At 38.1% G+C, this 27086-nt stretch overlaps 1 protein-coding gene across 1 annotated transcript; it reads left to right on the top strand.

Annotated features, from left to right (window-relative positions):
* Positions 1–763: 763 nt before the first annotated feature.
* Positions 764–19036, top strand: ARL9 (ADP ribosylation factor like GTPase 9). The gene is made up of 4 exons (XM_047856286.1): positions 764–1173; positions 4496–4658; positions 7298–7473; positions 18745–19036. The coding sequence occupies exons 1-4, from the start codon at positions 898–900 to the stop codon at positions 18922–18924; spliced, it is 795 nt and encodes a 264-aa protein (XP_047712242.1). The 5' UTR covers positions 764–897; the 3' UTR covers positions 18925–19036.
* Positions 19037–27086: the final 8050 nt, after the last annotated feature.

Raw genomic sequence — 27086 nt, 5'->3', positions numbered from 1 at the left:
AGTTTAAAAAACATTACACCACCTTTGAAAAGCCCAGGTGGTACCTAATTTGCTATATATAACTGTGGGCGACTATTTTTGTTTAGTTGTAGTTTTAATACCCAGCATTACTGGTATCCGTGATCCTGGCCGACTACTAATTTAATCTTAAGAATTCTTTTTTAGGCGACATGTGTCAGGAATTTAAAACAAGGGAACCGTTCACTTTCTCTTCCCTTGAGCATCCTGGATAGCAGCCTCTGGACACTCCTAGTGTAGTTAACCGGGGGGCGGGAAGATAAAAACTTGACTTTTCAGGCTTATGGTTACTGGCTTGGAGAGGCACAGAATCTGCTGGGACGCTGGTTCCCTTAAGCGATCTCCCGACGGGAGACACTTAGGCCTTAGGCCGGGCTACTCTGGAGTGGTGAGGTAGAGGTGAGACGCTGGAATCTGGGCCAGCTTGGAAGGCTTTTCTGAGACACTGTGCCCCGGCATAAGAGAATCCTGCCATAGTGCGACCTGCCGAGGAAGTGTCGCGGATGGGATGGTAGGGTGGAGGCTTTTCCTATGCAGATGATCGGCCCCACGGGTCTCCCAACTCCCGTGGCTGGTCCTCCCCACTCCTCTGGGTTTAAAGCTTCCCCTAGCTTCCCGGCCATCTCCTCCCCTCCCCCAGCCCCTGGTTCGGCGAATCTGCTGCGCGGCGGACCCCGCTAGTGGGCGCGAGATGCCCGGCGGCAGCCTACGCGCCGGGAGACTGGCCCCGGCCGCACGGTGACCGCGGGTGTTGTCTACGCTGCGTGGACCTACGTCTCTACCCTGCGTCCGCCTCGGGGGCCACACCTGCCGCGATCCAGAACCCAGGCTCCAGCGCGCGGGCGCGCGGAAGGAGGGAAAGAAATTAGGACGGTGGAGATGGAGAGGGGGAAGGGGAAGAAGAAGGGGAAGGAGCCAGAGAAAGAAAAAATTCGGGAAAAAGGAAAGGAGGAGAAAGAGAAAAGGGAGGTGGAGAAGGAGAAAATTAAGGGAAAAGAAAAGAAGGGGAAAGAGACAGGGAAGGAGGAGAAAAATAAGTGTAGAGAGGAGGAAAAGAAAGAGCGGGAGACCGAGAAAGAGAAGGAACAACTTGAGGGAAAAGACAAAGAGAAGAAGGATAACAACGCCTTGACGAAGCCCCCGCTGGAGCCTCTGGTAAGGGGCCGGTGCCTCGGACCCGCTCCCCAAGGCCATTATTGGCGATCAGGCCCGAGCGCCGCTGGCTCTGTTACGTCCGAGGCTCCGACCGGCGGGAGGGAATCCGGTCTCCTTGGGCATTTTAATCTGTGGATGGGAGGGGGTGTGCCAAGCTTCGCCGGACCCATCGCTACCCCTTTTTCCCCATCACCTGCCTCACCCTCACGGCTAACTAACCCTGCCGCTGCGCCCCACCCCTCTTCGGGTCTAGCGTTGAGGAAGAAGAGGTCCTGGTTGGTCTTCACGGGGCCGGAACAGCCCTTCTTGGGCCCCATCTCCGTCCAGCGCTCAGCACTACAGCGCTACAGCACAGAAACCAGACCCGAACCCTCGCCGCGCGCGGGCTCTCCAACCTAGTCCTTCCCGTTGAACACGTTCTTTGTCAGAAAGTGTAGGGTCCCTGAATTCGTGCAGGGTGTGTTTTAGGGCTAGACCTTCTCCGTGGTTACAATAAAAATTGTTTTCAAACTACTAGCGCCCAGAAGGGATGGTCACAAAGTTTTAACTGAGAGGTCTCAGAAACCAGGCGCTGCAATCACAAAAGAACAAATACCTATGATTCTACTTATATGAGGTACCTAGAGTGGTCAAAATCATATAGAGTAGAACTGATGATTGCCTGGGGCTGAGGGCTGGGAGAGTGGGGAGCTAGTCATGACTACCGAGTTTGAGTTTTGCAAGATGAAGAGCATTATGAATGTAGTTAATACCACTGAATTGTATGCTTAATAATGGTTAAGATGGTAAATTTTATGTGAATTTTGCCACAGTTAAAAAATTGAGGGGGGGGGGCGGGTAGGATAAAAAGGAAGAGCAAGCTTTAAGCCCAGCTCAATGGACTTCTGTGCCTGGAGTTCCTGAACTCACAGGCGCTTTTCTGGTTCTAAACAATTTGAATTATTAACTGAGATTTGATCTCTGGTAAAACACAGACTATTATAGATCCAAATATAAAAGGAATGACTTTTTATAGGGAACAGAGGTGTTCAAAATCACAAATTGTGTCCAAACTCTTGGTTTACATTAATCCCAGCTTTCCTTAAGAGATTAGATAAACATGAGGAAGCATGTATTTTAGCATGCATTTTGCTAAAATAAGGTAAAATGTAAAGCATCAGTGACTGCTGAATTTCTAGAAAGGATGGGCTTAGGGACAGTGATGTGGTTGGAAAGAGTAGGGAACTGTTTTAATTTACACTTCCATAGGATCTCAGATACCATTAATTTAGTACCACTGAAAAAGAAAAAAAAATGCTGCCAATCAAAACATGACATACCATGAATTGTAAAATCCTCATTTCAGAGATGTTAAAATGTGGGAGGGAAAAATGCATCTTGGAATTGATGAAATATGTTGGGGTAACATATTTGTGTTAGCATGGGGCCATTTGTGGAGGCAATAAGGGAGACACAATCCACACCCTACAGCCATTTATTCCTTACCATGACACTCCCAGAATGACACTATAACATTTAGATGCAGATGTGAGGCAACGTGAATGAAGGTAGGATATAACTATGGAAATACTATTTGCTATAAGAGCCATCAAGAATTAACTCCAAAAACATGTACTTCGTCTTCTTTTTTAAATTTTTAAAAATGTTTATTCATTTTTGAGAGAGAGACAGAGCGTGAGTGGGGGAGGGGAAGAGAAAGAGGGAGTCACAGAATCCTAAACAGGCTCCCGGCTCTGAGCGCAGAACCCTTGCCAGCTTGAACCCACAAACCGTGAGATCATGACCTGAGCAGAAAGAAGTTGGTCGCTCAACTGACTGAGCCACCCAGGCACCCCAACATGTATTTGTCTAATTCTGGTATTCAGGAGACAGTTTTGATAAATCATGCTCTGTACGAGACCCTATTAGATCAGATCTTAAAACATCTTACTTTCACATAGATCTTATTTTTTAAAAAAAGAAAAAGGAACAGTGAAAAAAATTCACTTTTTTTCCAGAAACCCAGTCTAAATCTAATGTCAACATTTAGTATTTGAGTACAAATGTAAATGATTATTATTTCCAAACCAGTGCCATTGAAGACAATTACTGTGCATGAGAAACTTCTTCAGCAGGCTGTTTGGGAAATAGAATTGAATTCCTATAAGCAATCTTGCAGTATTGTTGGTCATTTACTACTGATCACATTAAATTTTGCACCCTAATAGCCACTTTTATGAGCACTCTTAACTTTGTCTTCATACCAGTCTGCAATGCTTGTCTCTCAGTCACTTGTCATAAAAATTTTTAAGGCTGGTATGTTGGTGGAATGCTTCTTTCTAAAGTTTGTGTCAAGTTCAACAGGTTTTAATGTCAGGTTTTAAAATAAATGTTTGTGATTGGAACCGTTTTTTTTTAATTTTTAAAATTTTTTTTTTTAACGTTTATTTATTTTTGAGACAGAGAGAGACAAAGCATGAACGGGGGAGGGTCAGGGAGAGGGAGACACAGAATCTGAAACAGGCTCCAGGCTCTGAGCTGTCAGCACAGAGCCCGACGCAGGGCTCGAACTCATGGACCTCGAGATCATGACCTGAGCCAAAGTCAGCCACTTAACCGACTGAGCCACCCAGGCACCCCTGGAACTGGTTTAACAATTTCTATAACCTTAGCCTTTTCATTTAATCATATTACTTATCTTAAAGAGTATAAGAAGGGAACTTTGCTCTAAAGTCTTCTAATCTAGTGATCCAATTGGGAAAACAAAACAGATCCGTAATAAGAAAACTTAAATGCTTACTTGCTGAATGGCACAGTCAGTACATGAACCATAGAGATCCCAAGATCTCAAACAGACTGAATTCTGGTGCAATCCCCAGTGGACATGAACTCAAGAAGCAAAATGAAGTGTGAAAATTGATCCTGTGATCTACGGCACTTCCTATAAATCCTGATCTACATAAAGTCTATATTTGATAGATTGACCAGGAGTTGGGGGATGGAAGGGTGTGGTGTGATTAATACCACATAACTAATAGCAGATTATAAAAAACAAACTGATTGGCATAGTTTGTTCTAGACATATTAATTTTTTTAAGTAAACTCTACACCCAGCGTGGGGCTTGAACTCACGACCCCAAGACTAAGAGTCCTGTCCTCTACCAACTGAGCTCAGCTGGGTTCCCCTAGATATATTAAATTTTTTGTGAAGTTTTGCTCTGGTTTACAGTTCCACAATTATCATCGGGTCCTACCACAGGCAGGCACACTACCAGGAGCCAGGAAAACGAGGCCCTGGTCACATGGGTTTATTGTTTTGTCTTTTTTTTTTTTTTTTTCACAGGAAAAAAATAAGCAGATCCTTGTGTTGGGCCTGGACGGAGCAGGAAAGACCAGTGTTCTCCACTCTCTAGCTTTAAACAAAGTCCAGCACAGTGTGGCACCCACCCAAGGTTTCAATGCAGTATGCATCAACACTGAAGATAGCCAAATGGAATTCCTAGAGAGTAAGCCCTCTTTCTTATTAGTAAACAGGAGAGGTTCATTTTGTTATACCTTAAGCCAGACATACTATTAGCAACATTGCATCTGTATGAAAAGTAACACTGGGTCAGATTTTCCTATACTTTTAGAATGCATATATAGTTTAATAGTGCAGTGGAGGGACAGGGGGAATCACTTTCTTTTCTTTTTATTTTCTCCATTTTACAGTGCTGGTATAAGAGGAAGCTGAAAGGAAAGCTATAGCACCCCCTCCTATAACAGCCTCTCTCCTCCCTTACTACCTCTAATAAACATGCAGTCTAGGCAAATAAAGTGTACTTCCTTCTCTGCAAATGCAACTATAAACAAGCCTTAAACCTCTTTTTGTAACCAGATGGCAGCCCAGAAGTCTCTACTCTAAAGTAATTCTGGAGTCACCGCTTCTCTAAATATTGCTGTTCCCCAAAGTTGCATAGATTCTCTTCTCTTTACACTCTCTCCTTGGATGATTTCATCCATCCTATTGGCCTTAAATATCATCCCTCTGCTAATGAATCCCAGATTTATCCATCCAGCCCAAACATATCCAGATGTCACCTGACCTTTCCACCTAGATATCTAATTGGCCTCTCAAACCTAAAATGGTCAAAACTAAGTGCTTGATTTATCTCCATATCTGTTCCTTTCCCTATAATCTACTGGTCAGTAAATGACCCCTCACCTATCATGTTACTCAAGCCGGAAAACTAGGGGTCACCCTTGATTTCTCCTTATGTAGCCTCACCTCTAGTCCACAAATAAAATACTATGAATTTTTCTACCTCTAAAACAAATCCTGAATTCATCAGTTGTATCCTTTCGTACTGCACCTATTTGAGTTGGAACCTATACTGTCTCTTACTTAGATTACTGCCATCACCTTTTTTATTTTTGCTTTCAGCCAGTTACAAAAAGAAAATGTGGGCCAAGAAATTGGTAAATGTGTAGGCAGATCTTTCAGCTAACAACATTATTAGGAATAGAGTTTTCAATTTATTAAGAAGCTATAGGAGAAATAATAACTTTAACCAAATATATAGCTAAGAAAATAGTCTCAAAGTATGAAACGTGAAAAGAAAGGAAGGAAGGGAGGAAAAGAGAGGAAGATTCCAACCAGGGGGAGAAAAGGACATACGCTACCATTGGAGTGAGGGACTTCAACATATTGTCAGTTATTAATAGGATCAAAACTAGAAAAAATCAGAAAAGATACACAAAATTTGAACATAATCAACAAGTTTCATCCAATGGACAATATAAGATTGTCCAATTAGACAATTTTAGCTACATCCCAAATCTAAAATACATGTTCTTCTGAAATACTCATGGAACATTTACCAAAATTGACCACTTCATGGACCATACAGCAAGTCTTAACAAATTTTTCAGAGAAGGGGCATCATACAAACCATGTTCTTTGACTACATTGCAATTAAATTAGAAGTTAATAACCAAAAAGATAAAAATCCCCTATATAGATGAGATGTCATGACGTCACATACACAAAAAAAGAACAACCCAAATGTTCATTCATGCTTAAATTATGTTAAAACCACGTGAATAACTTAGAAGATTACAGAACATTCTTTTAAAAAATTAATAACACGAAATACTTTACAGAATTAGCCTAGCTCTATAAAAGGAAAACAAAAGAAAGGCAAATCAAGACCCTTTCCCAGTAGTATTTTAAATGTTTTTGTTAAATTCCTAAAACAGGGGTCTTCAAACTACTAACTTCTGTTGTAGTGTGGAAGCAGCCACAGACAATATGTGAACAAATCCACATGTCTGTGTTCTGATAAAGCTTTATTTGTAGGCACTGAAATCCAAATGTGATATAATGTTCATATTATGAAATGTTATTCTTTCTTTCTTTTTCCTGAAATTTAAAAGTGTAAAATCCATTCTTTCTTCATGGGCTATACAAAAATAGGCGTTGGGCCAGATTTAAACTGTGGGCCATAGTTTGCCAACCTCTCTTCTAGGAGAAAAACAAAAACTAAGTTCGCTCTATATATATTATTATCATTACTAGTAAGTTTCTTCTGGAAAGAATCAGCAGAATGAAATAATCCAAAGGCATTTTTTTTCTGAGGCAAGTATTCCTTAATGTTCACAGGATCATATTAACTCTTAGTGCAATGTTAAGAGAGAAATTAGTTCTGGGATTTTGACAAAGGAAAAAGATTGTGCAAATGAGGCTGGCCAGTGAATTCAGTCCATCTAAAACTTACTTTAGAGGAAGGTGTGTTTTAACCCACCACCCTGAGTTATTTTAGTAGCCTACTCCCATTTTCTGAGTTTAACAGATAGGATGGCTGTGGCCCCTGGGGTCGCTATGTTTACGGATCGGAAGGCATCCTCTGTAGTATCTACTGTCTTTATGCTGATCCTTTATGTTCCAGAATGATTGAACCACTTGTGGAGGGTAAATATTCCCACCAACCATTTCCCTAGTAACAGCTCTCTGGTCATTCTCTGAGTTGGGTACACTCTAACACAGTGGTGTTTTATCAAAACATCTGTCCAGTGTTTGGATATTATCTAAAAGTATCTTTTCTGGCACCTCAGTGGACACTTCTGCAATGTTTTTGGTGTCTTCTTTCTCCACTATTCTGTATAGTTGGCGGCAGTGAACCTTTCCGTTCCTATTGGGAAATGTACCTGTCCAGAGGATTGCTGCTGATCTTTGTGGTAGATTCAGCAGATCACAACAGATTACCTGAAGCCAAGAAACACCTTCATCAATTAATTGGAACAAACCCAATCCTTCCTCTGGTTGTGTTTGCAAACAAACAGGTAAAAATCTGTGCAAATATAAGTGGTATTCAATAGCTTTATTGCCAATGAAAGAAATAGAAATGTCTACTTTTAATAGCTAGATATTTAACAATATGCTGTATATTCAGTTTAGTTTATACTTATTAGATCTTCTGGATTATAAACTCCTTGAGAATAAAGACCATTATTCATCTTTGTGTCCCTCAGAATACTTAGTGTACTGTACATAGTAGAAATTCAAAACATATGTGTTGAATTTAATTTCAATAAACATTTACTGATGGTTGAATTGGTTTCAACAAAATATTTGAGGGACTACCATATATAAAGAAATAGTTTGTTTTAGATGAATTAACCTGACCTGAATTTATTTCTCACATATACATTATAGGTATTAAACTACCATGGAGAAACTGGAACCCTTGTATAGTGTCATTGGGAATGTAAAATGGTGCAGCCACTATAGAAAACAGTATGGCAGTTCCTTAAAAAATTAAAAATATAACACCCATATGATCCACCAATTCCACTTCTGAGTACATACTCAAAAGAATTGAAAGCGGGAACTCAAACAAATACTTGTACATCCATATTCACAGCAGAATTATTCACAATGCCAAAAGGTAGAAGCAAACCAAGTGTTTGTTCTTCCATGGATGAATGGATAAACAAAATGTGATATATACACACAATGGGATATCATTCAGCATTAAAACAGGAAATTCTGGTACATTTTATTACATGGATGACCCTTGAGGACAATGTGGTAAATGAAAGAAGCCAGTCACAAAACAACAAACACTGTGTGATTCCACTTTTACGAGGTACCTAAAGTAGTTAAATTCATAGACACAGATAGTAGATTAGAAGTTACGAGGGAATGGGCGGAGAGGAGATGGTGGAGTTATTGTTTAATGGACACAGGTTTATATTGATGATGGTTGCCTTGAGTTGGGGGAGGGAGAAATGGGGAGTTATTGTGCTGTGAGTAGAGAGTTTCAGTTTTGCAAAGTGAAAAGACTTCTGGAGGTGGATTGTTGAACAAAATGTGACTGTACTGAAGTGTACACTTAAAAATGGTTAAAATGGTAAATTTTGTTATGTGTATTTTACCATAATAAAATCAGTTTTAAAAAATTGAACATCTATAGCATTATAATACTAAAGCCCCTCTCTCAATTGCTAAGATTGCCAATCATTAGAGAACTTGATTCTCCCACTGCTTCTAAGGGCGAATGTTTATGAAAGTAAACTAATTACAAATGATGACCTAAAGTAGGAGCCTATGTTACAGTCCAGTGTAGAAGCTACTTCAGAATTTTTGTTTTTGAGAGAGAGAGAGAGGGAGAGAGAGAGAGAGAGGGAGAAAGAGAGAGAGAGAATGCATGTAGCAGGGGCAGAGAGAGAGGAAGAGAGAGAAAATGGGCATTTGGGTTATTTCCAATTTTTTATTGGTATTTAAAGTGCTACAGTGAATCTCAATGTATGTGTTTCCTTATAGATACGTATCAACATTTCTCTAGTGCATATACTTTAAAGAGGAATTGCTGGTTTTTCAGATTTGTACATACTCAGTTTTCCTAGATCTTACTTACCAAGTTGTTTTTCCCAAAGATACTGCACCAATTTATTCTTCCACCAACGGAATATGACAGTTTTTGCAGCTACATATCCCTCTCAGTACTTGGTATTGTCAAACTTTTTCATTTTTACCAATCTGATGGGGCTGAAATTTTATCCCGTTATTCTAATTTGCATTTCCTTAGTTACTAGTGAGCTTGAACATCTTTTCAGATGTGCATTGGTTATTAGTTTCAAATTCGTTTCATTCTTTGAAGCTAATTTCTACGTCTGTGAATTGTCTTTTAATATCTTTTCACAAATTCCTATTAGGGTGTTCATCTTTTCCTATTTGAGTTGTAGAAATCTTTCATATCTTTTGAGAAAATAATCCTTTGTTACTTCTGTGCATTACAAATATCTTCTCCAGCAACCTGCTGGCTATTATTTTACTTTGCTTATGGTTCTCTTTTTTATACATAGCTTTCCATTTATTTTTTAAACCACCACATTAAAAAATTGTTATTTTAATTCTAGTATAGTTAATAGTGTTATATTACTTTCAGGTGTATAATGTAGCGATTCAGTAGTTCTGTATGTTACTCAGTGCTCATCAAGATAAGTATACTCTTTAATCCCCTTCACCTATTTCACCCATCCCCCCACCCATCCACCTCCCCTCTAGTAACTGTTCTCTATAGTTAAGAGTCTGGTTTTTGGTATGTCTCTTTTTCTTTCCTTTGTTTCTTCTATATCTTAAATTCCACATATGAGTGAAACATATGGTATTTTTCTTTCTCTGACTGGCTTATTTTACTTAGCATTATGCTCTCTAGATCCATCCATGTTTCTGCAAATGGCAAGATTTCATTCTTTTTATGGCTAAATAGTAATAACAATGATAATAATAATAATAATAAATACACACACACACACACACACACACACCCAATGGAATATTCTTTATGCCACATCTTCTTTAGTCTGTCATCTATTGATGGACACTTGAGTTGCTTTCATAGTTTTACAATTGTAAATAATACTGCAGTAAACACAGGGGTAATTGGTATTTTTATATTTTGGTGGGAAATTACCCAGTAGTGTGATTACTGGATTATAGGGTAGTTATTTATTTTTTTTTTTTGTAAGTAAACTCTATACCTAGTGTGGGGACCAAACTCTTGACCTTGAGATCAAGAGTCGCATGCTCTACTGACTGAGCCAGCTAGACGTGCCGGGGTAGTTCTATTTTTATTCTTTTGAGGAACCTCCATACTATTTTCTACAGTGGCTGCACCAGTTTGCATCCCCACCAACAGTGCATGAGGGTTCCTTTTTCTCCACATCTTCGCTAACACTTGTTATTTCTTGTGGTTTTGATTTTAGCCATTCTGACAGGTGTGAGGTAATATTGTGGTTTTGATTTGCATTTGCCTGATGGTGAGTAGTGTTGAGCATCTTTTCATGTGTCTTTTGGCCATATGTATGTCTTCTTTGGAGAAATGTCTGTTCACGTGTTCTGCCCATTTTTTAATTGTATTATTTGTTTTTCTTGGTGTTGAGTTGCATAAGTTTTTTTTATATATTTTGGATACTAACCCTTTATCAGATATGTTACTTCTCCCATTCAGTAGGTTGTCTTTTATTTTTGTTGCTTGTTTAGTTTTTTTTAGTTTTCGTTTGTTTTTAGCTTTCAGGGAATTTTTGTTTTTTGTTTGGTTTTTGGTTTTTGGCTTGTTTTGTTTGTTTGTTTGTTTGTTTGTTTGTTTGTTTTGCTGTGCAGAAGCTTTTTATTTTCATGTAGTCCCAACAGTTTATTTTTGCTTTTGTTTCCCTTGCCTCAGCAGAAATATCTAGAAAGATGTTGCTACAGCCAATGTCAGAGATATTATTGCCTGTGCTCTCTTCTAGGATTTTTATGGTTTCAGGTCTCACATTTAGGTCCTTAATCCATTTTGAGTTTGTTTTTGTGTGTTGTTTAAGAAAATGGTCCAGTTTCATTCTTTTGCATGTTGCTGTCCAGTTTTCCCAACACCATTTGTTGAAGACACTTTTTCCCATTGCATATCCTTGCCTTTTTTGTCTTAGATGGATTAACCATATAATTGTGAATTTATTTCTGGGTTTTCTAACTCTGTTCTATTGATCTCTGTTTTTGTGCCAGTACCATACTGTTTTGATTACTACAGTTTTGTAGTATAACTTGATGTCTGGAATTGTGCTGCCTCTACTTTGGTTTTTCTTTTTCAAGATGGCTTTGGCTATATGGGGTCTTTTGTGGTTACATACACATTTTAGGATTGTCTTGTCTAGCTCTGTGAAAAATTCTGGTGGTATATGATAGGGATTGCATTAAATGTGTAGATTGCTTTGAGTAGTATAGATATTTTAACAATATGTGTTCTTCTAATACATGAGCATGGGATGTCCTTCCATTTCATTGTGTTGTCTTCAGTTTCTTTCATCAATGTTTTATAGTCTTCTTTTTAAAAAAAAATTTTTTTTAATGTTTTTATTTATTTTTGAGACAGAGAGAGACAGAGCATGAACAGGGGAAGGGCAGAGAGAGAGGGAGACACAGAATCCGAAGCAGGCTCCAGGTTCTGAGCTGTCAGCACAGAGCCTGACACGGGGCTCAAACTCACGGACTGTGAGATCATGACCTGAGCTGAAGTTGGACGCTTAACTGACTGAGCCACCCAGGTGCCCCAATGTTTTATAGTTTTCAGAGTACTGGTCTTTTACCTCCTTGGTTATGTTTATTCCCAGGTATTTTATTATTTTTGGTGCAATTGTAAATGGAATTGTTTCCTTAATTTCTCTTTCTGCTCCTTCATTATTAGTGTCTAAGAAATGCAACAGATTTCTGTACATTGACTCTGTATCCTGTGACTTTACTGAACTCATTTATCAGTTCTAGCAGTTTTTTGGTGGAGTCTTTTGGGTTTTCTATGTATAGTATCATGTCATCTGCAAACAGTGAAAGCTTTACTTCTTCCTTACCAATTTGGATGCCTTTTATTTCTTTTTCCTGGATGATTGCTGTGGCTAGGACTTCCAGTACTATAGAATGAACATCCCTGTCTTATTCCTTTTTTTCCCCCAAGATTTATTTATTTATTTGTTTGTTTTGGGGGGGGGGGCACAAGTGAGCGAGGAGCAGAGAGAGAGAGAGGGAGAAAGAGAGAGAGAGAGAAGCAGGGTTCACCTGAAGCAGGGCTTGTGCTCACCCAAACTGGGGCTCAAGTTCACCCGAATCGGGGCTCAAGCTTACCTGATGGGGGGCTCGTGCTCACCAGAAGTGGCACTCAAATTCGCAAATCGTGAGATCATGACCTGAGCCCAAGTCAGATGTTTAACTGACTGAGCCATCTAGGTGCCCCATCCTTGTCTTATTCCTGACCTTAAGGGAGAAGCTCTCAGTTTTTTCCCATTGAGTATGATGTTAGCTGTGGGTTTTTCATATGATTATATGGCCTTTATTATGTTGAGGTATGTTCTCTCTAAAACTACTTTGTGGAGGGAGCGGGGGTTATCATGAATGGATGTTGCACTTTGTCCACTGCTTTTTCTGCATCTACTGAAATGATTACATGGTTTTTATCCTTTCTCTTATTGCTGTGATGTATCACATTGATTGATTTGCAAATATTGAACCACTCTTGCATCCCAGGAATAAATCCTACTTGATTATGGTGAATAATTTTTTTAATATATTATTGGATTCGGTTTGCTAATATTTTGTTGCAGATTTTTGCATCTATGTTCATCAGAGATATTGGCTTGTAGTTCTCCTTTTTTGTGGTGTCTTGCTCTGGTTTTGGTGTTAGGTAATGCTGGCCTTATAGAATGAATTTGGAAGTTTTTCTTCCTCTTCTATTTTCTGAAATAGTTCAAGAAAAACAGATATTAACTCTTCTTTAAATGTCTGGTAGAATTCACCTGCAAAGACTTCTAGTCCTGGACTTTTGTTTGTTGGGAGTTTTTTGATTATTTTTTTTTTCAACATTTATTTATTTTTGGGACAGAGAGAGACAGAGCATGAACGGGGGAGGGGCAGAGAGAGAGGGAGACACGGAAGCAGGCTCCAGGCTCCGAGCCATCAGCCCAGAGCCTGACGCGGGGCTCGAACTCACGGACCGCGAGATCGTGACCTGGCTGAAGTCGGAGGCTTAACCGACTGCGCCACCCAGGCGCCCCGGGAGTTTTTTGATTATTGATTTGATTTTAATTGCTGGAAATTGGTCTGTTCAAACTTTATTTTTCTTTCGGATTCAGTTTTGGGAGGTTATATGTTTCTAGGAATTTATCCATTTCTTGTAGGTTGTCCAATTTGTTGGCATACAATTTTTAATTATATTCTTTTATAATCATTTGTATTTCTGTGGTATTGGTTGATATTTTTCCTGTTTTGTTTCTGATTTTGCTCCTTTGAGTGCTCTCTCTCTCTATTTATTTTTTATTTTTTGATGAACCCAGCTAGAGGTTTATCAATTTTGTCGATCTTTTCAAAAAATCAGCTCCTAGTTTCATTGATCTGTTCTGTTGGGTTTTTGTTTTTTTTTTTTTTTTTAGTTTCTATATCATTTATTTCTGCTCTAATCTTTATTACTTCCTTCCTTCTGCTGGTTTGAGGTTTTGTTTCATCTTCTTTTTGTAGCTCTTTTAGGTATATTGTTAAGTTGTTTATCTGGGAATTTTCTTGCTTCTTGAGGTAGACTTGTATTACTATAAACTTCCCTCTTAAAACCACTTTTGTTGTATCCCAAAGATTTTGGACCATTGCGGTTTTGTTTTCATTTTTCTCCATGTAATTTTTATTCTTTGGTTGACCTATTCATTGTTTATTAGCATGTTATTTATCCTCCATGTATTTGTGCTCTTTCCAGTTTTTTTCTTATGGTTCATTTCTAGTTTCATAGTGTTGTGGTCAGAAAAGATGCATGGTTTAAGTTCAGTGTTTTTGTATTTGTTGAGATTTGTTTTGTGGGTTGATATGTAATCTGTTCTGGAGAATGTTCCATGTGCACTTGAAAAGGATGTGTATTCTGCTGTTTTAGGATGGAATTTTCTGAATATATCTGTTAAATCCATCTAGTCTAGTGTGTCATTCAAAGCCAGTGTTTCCTTGTTGCTTTTCTATTTGGATCATCTGTCCATTGATGTAAGTGGGGTGTTAAAGTCCCCTTATTATTATATTACTACTGATTATTTCCTTTATGTTTGTTATTAACTGTTTTATGTATTTGGGTATTTCATGTTGGGTGCATAAATATTTACAATTGTTATATCTTCTTGTTGGATTGTCCCCTTTATTATTATGTCATGTCCTTCTTTGTCTCTTGTTACAGTCTCTGGACACCTGTGTGGTTCAGTCAGTTAAGCATCCAACTTTTGATTTTGGCTCAGGTTATGATCTCACGGTTTTTGAATTCAAGCCATGGTTTGGGCTCCACACTGACAACGCGGAGCATGCTTGGGATTCTCTCTCTCCCCTCTCTCTCTGCCCCTCCCCACCCTCTCTCTTTCAAACTAAATAAATATACTTAAAAAAATTCTTTATGAAGTCTACAGTAAGTAGATGTAAGTATTGCTACCTCAGCTTTCTTTTGACATCCATATGCATGATAAATATTTCTCCATCCCTTCACTTTTCAGTATGCATGTATCTTTAGGTCTAAAATGAGCCTCTTTTAAAAATTTTTAAAGCTCTACATCCAATGTGGGGCTTGAACTCATGACCCCAAAATCAAGAGTCATGTGCTCTACTGACAGAGCCAGCCAGGCACCCCTGAAATGAATCTCTTGTAGCCAGTATATATATGGGTCTTGTTTTTTAATCTATTCCATCACTCTGTCTTTTCATCAGAGCATTTAGTTCATGCTAATTATTGATAGGTTTGTATTTATTGCCATTTTGTTACTTGTTTTGTGGTTGTTTTTGTAGCTCTTCTCTGATCCTTTCCTCTGTTGTTCTTTTCTCTCACGGTTTGCTGGCTTTCTTTAGTGATATATTTGCATTTCTTTTTCTTTAATTTTTGCATATCTATTATTGATTTTTGATTTGTGGTTACCATTATGTTATATATAATACCTACATATAGCATTCTGTATAATAATTTGATGGTCACTTAAGTTTGAAACCATTCTTTACTCTTCTCCCCACATTTTAGGTATATGGTACCATACTTTACATCCTTTTATTTTTTTCATTCCTTGACTGATTTTTACATATATACTTATTTGTATTGCTTTTGTGCTTCCTACTTTTCTTACTGTTACTTACGGTCTTTTCACTTAAATAGAGTCCCCTTTAAAATTTCTTGTAGGACTGGTTCAGTGGTCATGAACTGTTTTAGCTTTTTTTATCGGAGAAACTCTTTATCTCTCCTATTCTAAATGGTAGCCTTGCTGGATAGAATATTCTTGGCTGCAGATTTTTTTCCTTTTAGCCCTTTGAATATATCATGCCACTCCCTTCTGGCCTGCAAAGTTTCTGCAGAAAAATCTGATAGCCTTATGGGATTTCCTTGTATGTAACTGTCTTCTTTTCTTCTGCTGCTTTTATTTTTTCTTAATGTTTATTTGTTTATAAGAGAGAGAGAGGAGAGAGAGAGAGCATGTAAGCAGGGGAGGGGCAGAGAGAGAGGGAAACAGAGAATCCCAAGCAGGCTCCACACTGTCAGCGCAAAGTCCATTGCAGGGTTCAAACACATGAACAATGAGATCATGACCCGAGCTGAAATCAACAGTCAGACATTCAACCAACTGAGCCACCTAGGCACCTCTTTCTTGCTGATTTTAAAATTCTCTCTTTACCACTACTTTTTGCCATATTTATTACTATGTTTCTTGATGTGGACCTCCTTGGGTTGATTTCATTGAGGGATCTCTGTGCCTCTTGGATCTGAATATCTGTTTTCTTGCCTAGATTAAGGAGGTTTTCAGCTATTATTTCTTTGAGTAAGTTTTCTGTCCCCTCTTCTCTCTGTTCTTTTGGGATCCCCATAATGTGAATATTATTACCCTTGATGGAGCCACTGAGCTCCCTACATCTGTTTTCATTTTGCATATATTTTTATCACCTGTATAGCTTTCCATTTCAAATAGTCTATTTTATCAATGCTTTCCTTTCTGGTTTGCATCTCTTATCTTCATCAAATTGAATAAACAAAGCCATTTTTAAACAAATTTATAACTTTTACTGGGGCTTAGTAATGAAAGATTTGGATATTTGAGTTAAGTTTTGGATATTAAGGCATCTTTGGTTTAGTTTAAGGCATCTTCGTTTATATTCCTTTGCCAAAGTAGTCTATGCTTTTAGATGACTCATTGGTTCAAGTTATTATATAAGGATTTTTAAAAAGTCATCTTACTATTTTTACTTTTTGAGTGATGGCCTCTATTCTATTAATGCACAGTTATGCAAGTATGGAATAAACCTGGGGTTTATCCCTGATGTGCTTTTTGTTTTTAACATATGGTGACTTTTATTTTATTTATTATTTTTTAAGTTTATTTATTATTTTTTTAAGTAAACTCTATGTCCAACGTGGGGGTTCAAACTTATGACCCCAAGATCAAGAGTTGCATGCTCTATTGACTGAGCCCTATCCCTGATGTGCTTTTATCATTACAAGGAGCTCCTCTTTTTATCCAACACTCTCCTCATATATATTCTTCCTCTCCAATTCTGTCAGTGAATTTATTAACTTAAGACATTGTCCACATGTTACTGGATCCATTAACACTGTTTAAAAAGTCACTGCGGGGTCTAAAACTAAATGAATTCTGGTTTCAGGCAGGCACTATATTGGGGTGACCAACATTTAGAAATGCAATAAATTCCAGCCATATACTACCAGAAACATTTTTCTAGATATGTCTCCTGAGGCAAGGCAAACAAAAGCCAAAATAAACTATTGGGACTACACCAGAATAAAAAAGAACCCATCAACACAGCAAAGGAATCCATCAACAAAATGAAAAGGTAAATACTGATTGGGAAAAGGTATTTGCAAATGATATATTTGATGAGGACTTTATATCCAAAATACATAAAGAACTTACACAATTCAACACACACAAAAAACAAATAATGCAATGAAAACATAGGCAAAAGACATGAACAGACATTTCTCTGAAGAAGACATACAAATAGCCAACAGACCCATGAAAATATGCTCAATATCACTCATAATCAAGGGAATACAAATCAAAATCACATTGAGATATCATCTCACATCTGGCAGAATGACTAGAACCAAAACTGTAAGAAATAATAAGTGTTGGTCAGGGTGTGGAGAAAAAAGGACCCTTGTGCACTGTTGGCAGGAAAATAAATTGGTGCGAGCACTGTGGAAACAGTATGGCAGGTCCAGGTTATCAAAAAATTAAAAACAGAAATACCATATGATCCAGTGATTCCACTATGAGTGTTTACCCAAAGAGAACTTAAACACTTAAATGGGTGATGGGTATTAAGGAGGACACTTGTTATGATGAGCACTGGGTGTTATATATATAAGTGATAAATCACTAAATTGTACTCCTGAAACCAATATTACACTATATGTTAACTAACTAGAATGTAAATAAAAGTTTGAAAAATAAATAATAAGAAATAAAACTAAAACACCAATTTGAAAAGGTATATGCACTCCTATGTTTATTGCAGCATTATTTACAATAATCAAGATATGGAAGCAACCTAAGTGTCCATCTGTAGGTAAACAAGTAAAGAAGTTGTAGTATATACATACATATTTTGGAATATTACCATAAAAAAAGAATGAGATCTTGCCATTTGTGACAATAAGGATGACCTAGAGGGCATTATGCTAAGTGAAATGAGTCAGACAGAGAAAGAAGAATACCATATGATTTCACTTACATGCAGAATATAGCAACAAAAGAACAAATACAAAAAGCAGAAATAGACCCATAAATACAAGGAGATGGGCAAAAAGGAATGAAGGGGAATGGGAGGTACAGGTTTTCAGTTACAGAATAAATAAGTCACAGTGATGAAAGATACAGCACAGGGAATGTAATTAATGGTATTGTAATAGCATTGTATAGTGACAGATGGTAGCTACACTTGTGGTGAGCATTGAATAACACATTGAGTTGTCAAATTACTATGTTGTACACCTAAAACTAGTGTAACATTGTGTGTCAACTATACCTCAATAAAAAAAATAAAATAATTCATCCTATTGAATATAATTTTGGGCAAATAAAAAAGAAATGGAAAAAAAAACAAAAAAAAGCAGATTGACTGCAGTGCTTAGAAAACTGATTAAGATGTTATAAAGGCTTAACTTCATTCCAAAAATTTTTTTTGATGATAGCTCATAAATACTGGTATAATCCTGCTACCTGTTTTTTTTTCTTTTCTTTTCTTTTCTTTTCTTTTCTTTTCTTTTCTTTTCCTTTCTTTCTTTTTTAAGTAATCGCTATATCCAGTGTGGGGCTTGAACTCATGACCCCAAGATCAAGAGTTTCATGTCTACCAACTAAGCCAGGCAGGCACCCCATTGCTGGTATAATGCTGATTAAAATCTTTATATTCGGACAACCACTGAAGTCATAATAATGGGGTCACAATATCCTCCACATTAAAATGGAGGTGGGATCATTGAGAGCAATGAGAGTAATACATTTTTCTATCCAAAAGGATTGCAAAATAACTAGTTTTTTCCTTTCCTTTTTCTATTCGGGATGAAGGATCTTGAAACAGCCTATCGTATTACAGATATCCACGAAGCTTTGGCATTGTCTGAGGTGGGAAATGACAGGAAGATGTTCTTGTTTGGAACACAAGTGACTGAAAATGGCTCAGAAATACCCTCCGTCATGCAAGATGCCAAAGACTTGATTGCACACCTGGCTGCAGATATGCAGTGACTGAGCCTGGGCCCACTGTGCAGCTCTCAATCTAAATGTCACCAAGGAGTGTTCAGTGACAGGTTTGAAGCCACAGGTTTCCACTGTCGAATAAAAAATAAGCCACTTCCTATTTTCTCAGTGTGTGACATATATACAAAGATAATGTTAATTGATTAAGAGTCTCTCTGTGTTTAGATTTTGAACTTTAAAAATATTGGTAAAATAATATATTTGGGGGATTTGGATTTTTCCTCAACAAAATTAAAGTGAACATTAGTGAGCATTCAAACCATTTGTGGTTTTTCAATGACATGAGATTTATATGAAAATATTTTAATAAACTTCCTCTTTTCAAGGAAAAATCTAGGTGTCTTTTTTTTAAGTAGATTAATTTAACACTGTAAGGAAAGAAATGTCAGGATAGGGCAGTAAGAAAAGTAAGCACTATCAAATTACATGGAAATATAAATTAACAGCATTCAGAAAGATTTAGGAAATGCTTCTCTTTTAGGAGCCTGATAAACTAGATGATGAACACTGTGAAGATTTTATTTCTATTTTATTATTTTTTAAGTTTATTTATTCATTTTGAGAGAGAGAATCCCAAGCAGGTTCTGCATGCTGTCAGTGCAGAACCTGACATCAGACTCCCATCTCACAAATGTGAGATCATGACCTGAGCTGAAACCAAGAGTTGGACACCCAGGTGCCCCAGAATTTGATTTTTAAATACTTGACATTTTGCTTTTATATATAGGTAAGCTTTCTTCACCAGAAATATTTTGCAATAACTCTGTTTACCTACAAACATGATAAAAACCCAACTTTTGACTATAGTGTCTTGTCTTGATTTAACAAACAAAAAGATTTCAGTTTCCAGTCAGCATGTAAGAAGCTCAGAAGCCACCATTCCATTCTAACAATGAGTGAAAAGCTAAACACACTGACAAATCAAAAACTTCTAGGATCCATTAGAGAGATGAGGATACAGGGCAAATTGCTGCCCTTGAGATTGGAGAAACTGGTATGAGAATACAGAGAATAATAATTTATTGGAGCAGAGACTCATGAGTGGAAACTACTTGTGAGAACCAGTGCCAGGGTAGGAAAACCAGAACTATAACTGACAAATTGCTGGAGGCTCAGATGGACTGAGAGTTAAAAATTCAGGGTATCCAGTCATAGTGGGGTCCCTACAATTTTGTGACATTTATCTCCAGGAGCTTGATGAGATTCCCACAGCAAATATCAGAGAAAAGTCTCCCAGTGCTTCCAGCGGAGGGAAAAAGGAACCACTTTAAAACGTACCAAAACACTCTATTTTTATGAATAAGGCCTGCCCTCAAGGGAAACTAGTTAACCAGACCCTAACCTCCGGAGTATTATCAAACCCTAACCTCAGGAAGAGAAATACTCAACTCCAGCCCATTCTAGCCATCTTGTCCCACATAAACAAAGAAAAAAACAAAGACACACATGTGAAATTCACAGTCCAGAGGCACAGGCTCACTAAAAGACTGAGACCAATCATAGGACTATAGAACACTTCTCCTCCCCCCGCCCCTAACTCACCACCACATCATTAAAGGTCTGTTTATAGCAGTTTCTTTTACTTAATTCATTATGTCTGCATATCAAGGAAAAATTACAAGACATACTATAAGGCAAAAAATACAGAAGAGACATCAACCATATTCAGCATCAGAACCACACTCAGATATGGCAGAGATGTTGAGATTATCAGAACAGGAATTTAAAACAATTATGATTAATGTGATTAATGTGCTAAGAGTACTAATAGCATACAAAATCAGATTGGCTACGTAAGCAGAGATGAAAATTTTAAGAACCAACGAGAAATCCTAGAGATTAAAACAAAAACTACTGTAACTGAAATGAAGAATGTCTTTGAAGAGCTTTTAAGTAGACTAGACACAGCTGAGCAAAGAATCTCTTGAGTTTGAGGATATTTCAGTAGAAACCTCCAAAAATGAAAAGAAAAAAAAAGACAAAGAAAAAACCAGAATATCCAGGTACTGTAGGAAAACTACAGAAGATGTAAAATGCATGTAATGGGAGTACCAGGAGGAGAAAAAAAAAAAAGAAGAAACATTTGAAACAATAATGACCGTGAGGATTTCCCGAATTAATGTTAGACAACAAACCACAGATCCCAGAAGCTCAAAGAACATAAATGCAAACACACACACACACACACACACACACACACACACACAAACAGCAAGAAAACAAAACCTACACATAGGCATATCATTTTTTTTTTAATTTTTTTTTTCAACGTTTATTTATTTTTGGGACAGAGAGAGACAGAGCATGAACGGGGGAGGGCAGAGAGAGAGGGAGACACAGAATCGGAAACAGGCTCCAGGCTCTGAGCCATCAGCCCAGAGCCTGACGCGGGGCTCGAACTCACGGACCGCGAGATCGTGACCTGGCTGAAGTCAGACGCTTAACTGCGCCACCCAGGCGCCCCTAGGCATATCATTTTTAAACTGCAGAGAATTAAAGATAAGAAAAAAATTCTGAAAAAAGCCAGAGGGGTAAAAAACCACCTTACCTATAGCTGAACAAAGATAAAAATTACATCCAACTTCTCCTCAGAAATCATGCAAGTAAGAAGAGAGTGAAGTGACTATTTAAAGTGTTGAGAGGAAAAACACACCAACCTAGAATTCTGTACTCTGTGAAATTATCCTTCTAAAGTAAAGGAGAAAGACTTTCTCAGATGAATAAAAATCAAGGGAATTTGTTGCCAGTAGACCTGCCTTGCAAGAAATGTTAAAAGAAATTCTTTAGGGACGCCTGGGTGTCTCAGTAAGTTGAGTGTCCAACTCTTGATTTCAGCTGAGGTCATGATCTCACGGTCAACTCTCTACAAAGGTATCACAAGTAATATGTATGCACTTAACAACAGTGTATCAAAATCCATGAGGCAAAAACTTACAGAATTTCAAGGAAAGCAATAGATGAATCTACTATTATAGTTGGAAACTTCAAAACCCTCTATCAGAAATAGACAGATCCAGCAGACAGAAAACCAATGAGGACACAGTTGATAAAATGGATATCTTTTTGAAAAAAAAATTTTTTTAATCTTTATTTATTTTTGAGAGAGAGACAGAGTGTGAGCAGGGAAGGAACAGAGAGAGAAAGACACACGGAATCCAAAGCAGTCTCCAGCCCTGAGCTGTCAGCACAGAGCCGGACGCCTGGCTCGAACTCACAAACTGTGAGATCATGACCTGAGCCGAAGTCAGGCCTTCAACGAACTGAGCCACCCAGGTGCCCCAATATAATGGATATCTTTAGACTACTTCATCCAACAAAAGCAGCATACACATTGTTCTCAAGCTCACATGGAATATTCACCAAGGTAAACCACATTGTGGGCCATAAGTCACGCTTTAACAAACTTAAAAAAAAAATAAAAACCTTACAATATCTAGTGTCAGATCACAACAGAATTAAGCTAGAAATCAGTAATAGGAAGGTAGCTGGAAAATCCCCACATACTTGGAGATTAAACAACACACTTCTAAATAACACATGGGTCAAAGAAGAATTCTCAAGAGAAATTAAAAAAATATTTTTTTCAACGTTTATTTATTTTTGGGACAGAGAGAAACAGAGCATGAACGGGGGAGGGGCAGAGAGAGAGGGAGACACAGAATCGGAAACAGGCTCCAGGCTCTGAGCCATCAGCCCAGAGCCCGACGCGGGGCTCGAACTCCCGGACTGCGAGATCGTGACCTGGCTGAAGTCGGACGCTTAACCGACTGCGCCACCCAGGCGCCCCTCAAGAGAAATTTTAAAGTACTTTAAACTAAATGAAAATGAAAAAACAAATTATCAAAACTAGTGGGATGCAGCAAAATTAGTACTTAGAGGGAGTTTTATTGCATTGGATGTATATATTAGAAAAGAAGAAAGATCTAACATCAATCATCTAAGTGTAAAATGCAAAACTATAAAACTCCTGGGCAAGGGAAACAAAAGCAAAAATGAACTATTGGGACCTCATCTTCTGCACAGTGAAGGAAACAATCAGCAAAACTACAAGGCAACTGACAGAATGGGAGAAGATATTTGCAAACGACATATCAAATAAAAGGTTAGTATCCAAAATCTATAAACAACTTACCAAACTCAACACCCAAAAAAAACAAATAATCCAGTGAAGAAATGGGCAAAAGATAGGAATAGACACTTCTCCAAAGAAGACATCCAGATGGCCAACCGACACATGAAAAAATGCTCAACATCACTCATCATCAGGGAAATACAAATCAAAACCACAATGAGATACCACCTCACACCTGTCAGAATGGCTAACATTAACAACTCAGGCAACAACAGATGTTGGCGAGGATGCGGACAAAGAGGATCTCTTTTGCACTGCTGGTGGGAATGCAAGCTGGTGTAGCCACTCTGGAAAACAGTATGGAGGTTCCTCAAAAAATTAAAAATAGAACTACCCTACAACCCAGCAATGCACTACTAGGTATTTATCCAAGGGATACAGGTATGCTATTTCAAAGGGACACATGCACCCCCATGTTTATAGCAGCACTATCAACAATAGCCAAAGTATGGAAAGAGCCCAAATGTCCATCGATGGATGAATGGATAAAGAAGAGGTGGTATATATATACAATGGAGTATTACTCGGCAATCAAAAAGAATAAAATCTTGTCATTTGCAACTATGTGGATGGAACTAGAGGGTATTATGCTAAGCGAAATTAGTCAGAAAAAGACAAATATCATATGACTTCACTCATATGAGGACTTTAAGACACAGAACAAATGAACATAAGGGAAGGGAAGCAAAAATAATATAAAAAATTTTACAGGGAGAAGGACAAAACATAAGAGACTCTTAATTATGGAGAACAAACAGAGGGTTACTGGAGGGGTTGTGGGAGGGGGGATGGGCTAAATGGGTAAGGGGCATTAAGGAATCTACTCCTGAAATCATTGTTGCACTATATGCTAACTAACTTGGATGTAAATTAAAAACTAAATAAATTATTTTAAAAAACCTCACACACACACACACACACACACACACACACACTATAAAACTCCTAGAAAATAACATAGGAGAAAATCTAGATGACCTTGGGTATGGTGATGAGTTTTCAGATACAATACTAAAGGCACAATCCATGAAAAAAAAGAATTGATAAGCTGGACTTCCTTAAAATTAAAGCTTTCTGCTTTGCCAGCAACACTATCAAGACAAGCCACAGACTGGGAGAAAATATTTGCAAAATAAATATCTGATAAAGGACTCTTATCCAAAATATATAAAGAACTCTTAAGACTGAACAATAACAACACAAACAACCCAACTGAAAAATGGGCCAAAGACCTAAACAGACACTTTGCCAAAAAAGATTTACAGATGGCAAATTAGCATATGAAAAGATGCTCCACGTCATAGTCATAAGGGAAATGCAAGTTAAAACACCTGTCAGAATGGCCAAAATCCAGACCAGTGCCACCACTAAATGCTGGTGGGGATGTGGAGTAACAGGAAATCTCACTTATTGTTGGTGGGAATACAAAATGGTACAGCCATTTTGGAAGACAGTTTGAGAGTGTTAAATATATTCTTACCACATGATTGCACTCCTTGGCATCTACCCAAAGGAGATGAGAATTTATGTTCCCACAAATACTTTCGTATGGATGTTTATACCAGCTTTTTTCACAATTACCAAAACTTGGAAGCAACCAAAATGTCCTTCAGTAGATGAATGGATAAATAAACTATGATACATCCAGACAATGGAATATTAATCAGTGCTAAAAGGAAATGAGCTATCTAGTTATGAAAAGACACTGAGGAAACTTAAATGCATATTACTAAGTGAAAGATGATAATCTGAAAGGACTACATACCGTATGATTCCAACCAAATGACATTCTGGAAAAAGCAAAACTGTGGAGACAGTAAGATCAGTGGTTGCCAGGGGCTAGATGGGTGGGGGAAGAATGAATGGGTGGAGAGCACAGAGGACTTTTAGGACAGTGAAACTGTGTGTGATACTATAATGATGAATACATGTATTATACACCTGTCCAAACTCATGGAATACACAACAGCAAGAATGAAGTCTAATATAAACTATGGACTTTGGGTGATAACGATGTGTCAATGTAGGTTTGTCGATGGAAACAAAATGTCCCACTCTGGTGGGGGATATTGATAATGAGGGAGGCTATGAGTGAATGGGGGATATACAGGGATTCTATGTTCTGCTCAACTTTTCTGTGAACCTAAAACTGTTTTAAAAATAGTCTATATCACTCTTACAGAAAGATGAAGAGGACCAACGTGATACTGGTGGAGGAATTTACTTCCTCGCTTCAGGAACTGAAGGAAGAGAGCTCCCACTAGTCAAAACAACCAGGGAGAAGGGAGAGATGCTAAAATTGCTCAAGCGCCTAAAACCAAAACTGAGAATCAGCATATCACAAGGAGCTTTCACATTTCCAGGTGACCCAAAGCCAAGACCTGATGGACCCTTTCCCAGGAGTGTGCCTGGGTCCTAAAGCAAGGCTGCTCCTTCCCCTAAACAGAGACCTCCCACACACCAGGCTGTGTTCACCCACCTGATCCATCAGAGGGTCAGTGTGGTCAGTGGATTGGAGCCAGGGAATCCCCCTCCTTCACTGGATTTTCTACACCTTCGCATGCTGGACACAGCAGTCAGCTTCTGCCTATTGATTTCTCCAATCTAAAGAATATTGGAATTACTAGAATATACCAGGAAGTATGGGACTTTCTTTCTCATCACATTAGCAATGATTTGGATTTGGGTTTCCTCCCATTAGTAGTGATTAAGAGACTAACCTTTCATTTAAACTGAATTTTCATCAACATACTTTTCCCTGCGTAGTATTTTGTAAATATTTATATGTTAAGCTTAAGTTAACTATTTATGTGTTAAAATATTGCATTAAAGTTGTAAATACAAGTAGCAATAAAAACTTTTAGTAGTCAAAAATAATAGGCTATATTAAAAACACTAAGAATCTATCTATCTAATAGAATCTGAATCTATTTATTTATTTAAAAATTTTTAATGTTTATTTATTTTTGAGAGATACAGAGAGACAGAGCATGAGCAGGGGAGGGCCAGAGAGAGAGGGAGACACAGAATCTGAAACGGGCTCCAGGCTCTGAGCTGTCAGCACAGAGCCAGATGTGGGGCTCGAACTCAAACCGCAAGATCATAACCTGAGCCGGAGTCAGACACTTAACCGACTGAGCCACCCAGCCACCCCCATACTCTGAATTTAAAAGAGGAGATTTGAATAAAGGATTTGTTATGCAAATCCTTCCTTTTAAAATTTGGAATCTGTGGCAAAATAAAAAAAAAACAAATTTGGTGAAGATGATTAGCCTCTTTGAATGTTAGCACATATCTAAGTTTGGGGTTGAAATGGAATGCACTTGAACTTAGGCATACATGTGCAAAATGTTAATTGCCCTCTGAGAGATGAGACATTAGAGTGTGATACTTTAAGGTCTCTGGTTTTCTCAGCTTCAGAGTTACAGAATACTGTTGAACAGTATCATATCACAACAGCCACTTGGGTATCTAATGTCAGTCAGCTCCTTTGTCTGGCCTATGAAGGTTCATCACTCAATGATTCAAGATTGTCAGGAACCCTGGATTTCAGCCTCTGCCCTAAAGACTGCCATGTACTGGTCTTTGGACAGATTCCTTAATGATATTGTGTCTTACTTGGTCTTCACTCTGGAAAAGGATGAAATCAAATGCAGACTTCTTCCAGCCCTAAACTCTGATTCCATCTCTTCCTTATGTTTTCTAAGGTAGCTGAGGGCAGATAGTTCCTGGATACCTATTTCAAAGGTGATGCCAACCACCATATGGAATGATAACTCTGTTCTTCTCTGTTCAGCCTTGTTTTCCTCACATTCTAATTTTAGTTTCTGTATTTTTTTAAAGTAATCTCTACACCCAACGTGGGGCTTGAACTCATGAACACAAGATCAAGAGTTGCATACTCCTCTGATTGAGCCAGCCAGGCACCACTAGTTTCTGCATTTTGGCAGTAAGTGATGTGGCTGGAGTTTTTCCCTCAGGGAAAAGCTATTGAGTGCCAGCATGGTGGTGGCTGCTT

Source organism: Prionailurus viverrinus, chromosome B1 (assembly GCF_022837055.1).
Source record: "Prionailurus viverrinus isolate Anna chromosome B1, UM_Priviv_1.0, whole genome shotgun sequence".
Taxonomy (NCBI): Eukaryota; Metazoa; Chordata; class Mammalia; order Carnivora; family Felidae; genus Prionailurus; species Prionailurus viverrinus.
Note: the sequence above shows the minus strand (reverse complement) of the source record. Positions and strands in the feature narration are given on the sequence as shown.